Source organism: Danio rerio, chromosome 18 (genome assembly GCF_052040795.2).
Source record: "Danio rerio strain M-AB ecotype USA chromosome 18, GRCz13ab, whole genome shotgun sequence".
In the NCBI taxonomy this organism is placed as follows: domain Eukaryota; kingdom Metazoa; phylum Chordata; class Actinopteri; order Cypriniformes; family Danionidae; genus Danio; species Danio rerio.
This window is the reverse complement of record NC_141038.1, coordinates 875,683-882,500: the sequence shown is the minus strand read 5'-3', so window position 1 is coordinate 882,500 and position 6,818 is coordinate 875,683. Positions and strand designations below refer to the sequence as shown.

Genomic DNA, 6,818 nt, shown 5'->3' with positions numbered 1-6,818 from the left:
AAACACAGATATTTTAACTTTTATTTTATTTTTTAATCAGATATTTTTTACTTTATTTTTATTTTATTTATTTTTTAATCAGATATTTTTTACTTTATTCTTATTTTATTTATTTTTAATCAGATATTTTATTTAAATTTCTTTTTCATTCAGATATTTTTATTTCATTTTTATTTTATTTATATTTTAATCATATATTTTTACTTTATTTTTATTTTATTTATTTTGTAACCAAATTTTTTTTTATTCAGATATTTTTAATTTATTTTTATTTATTTAAAAAAAATGCAATTATTTTTAATCAGATATTTTTATTTTATTTAGTTTTTAATCAGATATTTTATTTTTATTTATTAATTTTTTTGTTTTTAATCAGATATTTGTTTTATTTATTTAGTTTTTAATCAGATATTTTTATTTTATTCAGTTCTTAATCAGATATTTTTATTTTAGTTTCATTTAATTTTTATTTTATTTAGTTTTTATTCAGATATTTTAAATTTTTTATGATTTTTGAAGTGTTATATATATATAGTTGAGGTTGCCCTCCTGTTAAATTTAGATTCTTAAAATATTTAATCAAAGTTTTGAGTGTGTGTTCTGCGCTGTGTGTTGATGTTTGTTGTCTGAACTCTTTGTGTTGTAGATCGACATCAATATTAAAGATGCGATCGGCCGCTATCACCAGTGCGCCACCATTCAGCTGGACTTCCAGCTGCCTATACGATTCAATCTGACATATGTGGGGTGAGTTCAGTTTGGTTTAGACTCAGTGTGAATGCTCGCTCCACTTTAGGCTGACGGATGTGGAAGAACTTCTGTTAATATCGGATCAATTCAGTTCAGTAGAAAAAAGCGTAGAGACAGTGTGAATGCTCACTTCAATCAGATGTGTGTTGTGTGAATTCAGTTCAGTTTAGAAAGGATATGGAGACTGTGAATGCTTGCCTCTCCTCAATCTGACATATGTGTAGTGAATTCAGTTCATTTTAGAAAAGATATAGTCAGTGTAAATGCTCACTCCACAGCAATCTGATGTGTGTGAAGTGAATTCAGTTCAGATCAGGTATTGGGTGGGAAGGTTCGCTCTGCTTTAGTCTGACATGTGGAGTGAATTAACTTCTGTTTATAAGGGATATAGACAGTGTAAACACTTGCTCTGCTTTAATCTGATGTATGTGGAGTCAATTCAGTTCAGATCAGGATTGAGTGTGAACAATCACTCTGCTATAATCTTAATGTATGTGAATTCAATTCTGTTTAGAAAGGATATAGAAAGTATGAACACATCAGTCTGTCGTATGTGGAGTGAATTCAGTTCAGTTTCTAAAGAGTATCGACAGTTTGAATGCTCGCTTCACTTTAACCTGATGTACTGTATGCGGGTGAGTTTATTCAGTTTATAAAGGATATAGACAGTGTGAACGCTTGCTCCAACTGTAATCTGACATCTATGGAGTGAATTCAGCTCAGATCAGGATTTAGTGTGAATGCTTGCTTTGCTTCAGTTCGATGCATATGGAGTCAATTTAGTTCAGTTTAGACAGAATACAGACAGTGTGAATGCTCACTCTGCTTCAGTCTGACATACATGGAGAGAATTTAGTTGTTTAGACAATACAGACGGTGTGAATGCTCTTTCTGCTTCACTCTGACTTATGTGGAGTGGATTCAGTTCAGCTCAGGATTCAGTGTGAATGCTTACTCTTCTTCAATCTGATGTATATGGAGTGAATTCAGATCAGGATTCAGTGTAAACACTCACTCCACTTCTGAATGTTCCTCTTACCGTCTTCATCACTGCAGGAAGGACGGGGATGACCGGGACCGACCTGTGATCATCCACCGCGCCATCCTGGGCTCCGTGGAGAGAATGATCGCTATCCTCACTGAGAACTACGCAGGCAAGTGGTGAGTTATCCTGAACTACAATTACACACACCTGAAAAAAACATCCCAGTTTCACAGTATGATAACTGTGTGTGTGTGTAATTGTACGTGTGCGTGTGTGTGTGTGTGTGCGTGTGCGTGTTTGCTCAGGCCACTGTGGCTCTCTCCACGTCAGGTGATGTTAGTTCCAGTTAACCCGTCTCTTGAAGAATACGCCAAACAGGTACATCATCAACATAATCATTCATTCATTAGTGTAGAGAAATAAGCAAATTAAATTAAATTAATTATTTAAAATTTTCAAATTGATAGAGTATGAACAAAATAAGACATTTAGAAAAATGTTGAAACCCTGTAACCATTGACTTCCATAGTATTTGTTTTTCCCACTATGAAAGTCAATGGTGACCGGTTTTCAGCATTCCTCAAAATATCTTATTTTGGTTTAACTTCAGAAAAGACACTCATACAGGTTTGAAGCCACCTAAGTGAGGGTAAATAGTGTGTAAATTATCATTTTTGGGTTAACTGACCCTTTAACATACTTAATTCAGGATCCATTAACCTGAGAATGAAATGACTGAAAAACTATGGAAGTCAATGGTTACCGGTTTTCAGCATTCCTCAAAATGTCTTACTTTGTGTTTAACTTCAGAAAAGACACTCGTACAGGGTTTAAACCACTTGATGGAGAGTAAATAGTGATTGAATTCTCATTTTTGGGTGGACTGGCCCTTTAAAATACCTAACAGAATTGAAGATCCTTAACTTGAGATGTGAAATGACTGAAGATTGCTAATTTGTGCGGTTCAGATGCTGAAGATCTTCTCCGTGCTTCTGCTTTTAGGTCTGCAAGCGGTTTGTCGAAGCTGGTTTTATGGCTGATGCTGATTTGGATTCTAGTTGCCTTCTGAACAAGAAGATTCGTAATGCACAGCTGGCGCAATATAACTTCATCCTGGGTAAGAGCTGCAGTGTTTCCCTCCAGTATGAACATGCAGTTTCATGCCAATTTGCTGCCCTAGGCTAGATTTTACCTGGCGCCCCATGCCTTGCTGCTTATTCCAACAATAGTCCAAAATCATATTTACAACATAATGAATATAAAATAAAATAAAAATGAAATAAAATAAAAATATCTGATTAAAAGCTAAATAAAATAAAATAAAATAATAAAAATTAAATAAAAAATAAAAATATCTGATTAAAAATTAAATAAAATTAAAAATTAAAAAAATATATATCTTTTTTAAAGCTAAACAAAATAAAAATATCTGATTAAAAACTAAATAAAATAAAATAAAAAAAGAAACAGAAATAAAAATAAAGTAAAAATATTTGATTAAAAACTGAATAAAATCTAAATAAAATCAAATCAACATAAAACAAAAATATCTAATTAAAAAATGAATAAAATAAAATAAAAAACATCTGATTGAAAATAAATAAAATAAAAATATCTAATTAAAAATTAAAATAAAATAAAAATAGAATAAAAATAAAATAAAATAAAATAGAAATATCTGATTAAAAACTAAATAAAATTAAATAATTAAAATTAAATTAAAAAATAAAAATATTTGATAAAAACTAAATAAAATAAAAATAAAAATAAATATCTGATTAAAAGCTGAATAAAATAAAAATTAAGTAAAAGTTAAATCAAAATATCTGATTAAAAATTATTAAATAAAAAATTTTAAAAAATCTGATTAAAAAATTAATTAAATAAAAAAATAAAATAAAAATATCTGATTAAAAACTAAATCAATTTTAAAATGTTATTTTTTATGAGCAGACGAGGATTCACTGGGCGTCAAGGTGACGCAGTGGATAGCACAAACGCCTCACAGCAAGAAGGTCACTGGTTCGAGTCTCGGCTCTTGGCATTTTTTTGGAGTCTTGGCGTTTCTGTGTGGAGTTTGTTTGTTCTACCCGTGTTGGCGTGAGTTTCCTCCAGGTGCTCCGGTTTCCCCCATGAAACTAAATTATCTGTAGTGTATGTGTGTGAATGAGTGTGTATAGATGTTTCCCAGTGATGGGTTGCAGCTGGATGGGTATCCGCTGTATAAAACATATCCTGGAATAGTTCTAGATTAATAAAGGGACTAAGCCGAAAAAAAAAATGGATAAATGAATATCATTGCTGAAGAAAACGGTATAGATGCTATAAATACATCAAGGTAACATTTGTTATCATATATTATTAGCATACAATAGGCCAGTGGTTCCCAGGGGGTCGCGGGAAACTGAGGGGGTGTCGCTTGATTTTATTTTAATAAACAATTAAAATGATCATGTTTTATTCATAACCTACAGAAGAAAAACACGTGGGTAATTGCTACATTAATAAAACAACATGCAAATGAAAGAATTTTTCAGCCTTTCTGGGTTTTCTTGCGCCCCCTGAAGAGATTACGTTATAATAAAGACACAGATTGATTTTATGGCATCATGTTCAAATTTATGACACCCTTACAGCACTCACATACATTCACAAAATAAATACAGGTCACGACTGAACATGGAGGATGATCTCCAAGCGGTGTTCTCCAAAATAAACAAAAAATAGACTTGGGCCTTTTGCGTGCGCTGTTGTGTGCAGAGTTTATATATTTACAACCACCTCAGAGGATATTGGGGGTCGCGAGTCACTGGCATAGTCATTTTTGGGGTTGCAGGCTGAAAAGTTTGCGAACTCCTCCAGGCTGCTTTTCCATTTCCATTTTTAAAAGTTTTTCCAGTAGATGGCAGCAAAGTGCTACTAATAAAGTTTTTTTTTAAGATTATTGCTCCAAATTAAGTCAAAACAAACACTTTTTAGATGTAATTTACCTAAAATGTTGCCATTTTTATAAGCACTTTTACATACAATCACTACTACACTAGCTAATTCAAATTAAAAACACGAGGCGGCGCAGTGGGTAGCACGTTCGCCTCACAGAAAGAAGGTCACTGGTTTGAGCCTCAGTCAGTTGGTGTTTCTGTGTGGAGTTTGCATGTTCTCCCCATATTGGCGTGGGTTTCCTCCGGGTGCTCCGGTTTCCCCCACAGTCCAAACACATGTGGTACAGGTGAATTAGGGATGCTGAAATTGTCTGTGTTTCCCAGTGATCTAATGTGCTTATAATGGTTCTCTGTGTGTGTGTGTGTGTGTGTGTGTGTGTGTGTCAGTGGTGGGAGAAAAGGAGCGTCTCAGCAACAGTGTGAATGTTCGCACCAGAGACAACAAAGTTCACGGAGAGCTGCCGGTTCTGGAGGTGATGGAGAGACTAATGCTGCTCAGACGCTCACAGTGCAGGAACGCAGAGGATGACTTCTGATGAAGATGATGAAGGAGGATGATGATGATGATGATGAAGGATGATGATGATGGTGGTGATGATTATGATGAAGATGGTGATGAATAATGGATGATGATGATGAAGATGATGGTGATGATGATGATGATGATGAAGATGAAGATGATGATGAAGGATGATGATGAAGATGATGATGATGATGAAGAATGATGATGATGATGATGATGATGATGATGATGAAGGATAATGATGATGATGATGATGAAGGATAATGATGATGATGAAGGATGATGAAGATGAAGGATGATGATGATGAAGATGAAGGATGCAGATGTTTATCCCTTGTGTGTCATTGGGTTGTTTTCATCCACTCTAGGCTGATTTTGAGTCTTCATTTGCCCACAGCTTTCTCTGTGTGTCAGCAAATGTGATGACTTCTGGTGACATTTTATTTTGACACATTTTATTTTGGGGTAAATACTTTGAAATTTTAGAAAAAACTCAATACAATTCACTCAAATTGACTTTCTTTTCGTCATGTTAACATTAAACATGTTGCCTCCTCCCAAACGGGGAAACCCGGCAACAATCAAGAATGCATGATCATCTGCTGTCATGACTTCAACAAATCAATAAATGAGATTATAATGGAAGTCAATGGTGCAAAAACAGCACCAACATAATGAAAGGGGAGTCCATTTGAACCATACATGAGAATTAATGTAGGTTGATGATGATAATGATGATGATGATGAAAGGAGAACTAAAGCCATGTTGAATGAAGGGTCATTTCCAGAAGGTTGAGTTTGCTGGCTCTTATGTGTTATGGATATTGTAGATCCAGGAGGTTGTTATCTCAGAATAAAGCCTGACAGGTTAATCAGCAGCCCAATGTGAAGTGCAGCACTGCTGTAGAAAACTTTTAAGGGTTTATTCCTAGAAAACAACCATCCTGGATGTACTTAATCACGGTTATTCTACTGCTACTTGCCACAAAACAAACACAAAACACATTGTTGTATCAATGCAGATTGACTAAGTGAAAGATCCAACATTACAACAAGATGTGTGCATCATATCAGAGTTGACATGCATTTGCAAGGTTAGTGCTTTTACAGTCAACAGTACGCACAGACACCAAACATTGTGAGCCATAATAGTTGATTATTTTTTAAATTAAACACAAAGCAGACAGAATGAAAACAGCTGATGGAGCATACACTAACCTGCACGCTAGACAAGCAGATACATATGAATGTAGATTTAAGTATATGGATGCAAACATATTCACTGACGGACAAGATGATTCTCAGTTCCTGCATGAGTCTGTATTATTCAGAGGTTGTTATCTGGGAATTGCAGACCTCGGAATACCGTGACTGACCAATTAGAATACAGTATTCCAGACAGCCGTGTAATAAGACGTGTTCAAGTGTGTTTGAGTGCTGAAAGATTGAAATAAAGACTCTGAAAGAATAACTATTGTGTCTTTTGCATATTTGAAGACAAAGTTATGTTTGCCATCCTGTGAAATTAATAATTTTTCAAAAACTTCCCTTGGGATTTTATTTAGACATACTAGTTTTAATAACTATTTTCTACTATCTTTGCCATGATGATAGTACA

At 34.0% G+C, this 6,818-nt stretch overlaps 1 protein-coding gene across 5 annotated transcripts in view; it reads left to right on the top strand.

Annotated features, from left to right (window-relative positions):
• tars3 (threonyl-tRNA synthetase 3) overlaps window positions 1-6,671 on the top strand; it is a 20,502-nt gene extending 13,831 nt beyond the window's left edge. For 3 of the 5 annotated variants that reach the window (XM_087292854.1, XM_087292855.1, XM_087292856.1), the window contains 5 exons: window positions 647-747; window positions 1,807-1,911; window positions 2,041-2,113; window positions 2,738-2,852; window positions 5,065-6,671. In XM_087292854.1, the coding sequence (XP_087148980.1) occupies window positions 647-747; window positions 1,807-1,911; window positions 2,041-2,113; window positions 2,738-2,852; window positions 5,065-5,213 (543 nt within the window). In that variant the 3' untranslated portion in view covers window positions 5,214-6,671. Of the gene's footprint in view, window positions 1-646; window positions 748-1,806; window positions 1,912-2,040; window positions 2,114-2,737; window positions 2,853-3,939; window positions 4,003-5,064 lie in introns of those variants that run through there. The other 2 variants (XR_015514587.1, XR_015514588.1) reach the window with 2 other exon arrangements.
• Window positions 6,672-6,818: the final 147 nt, after the last annotated feature.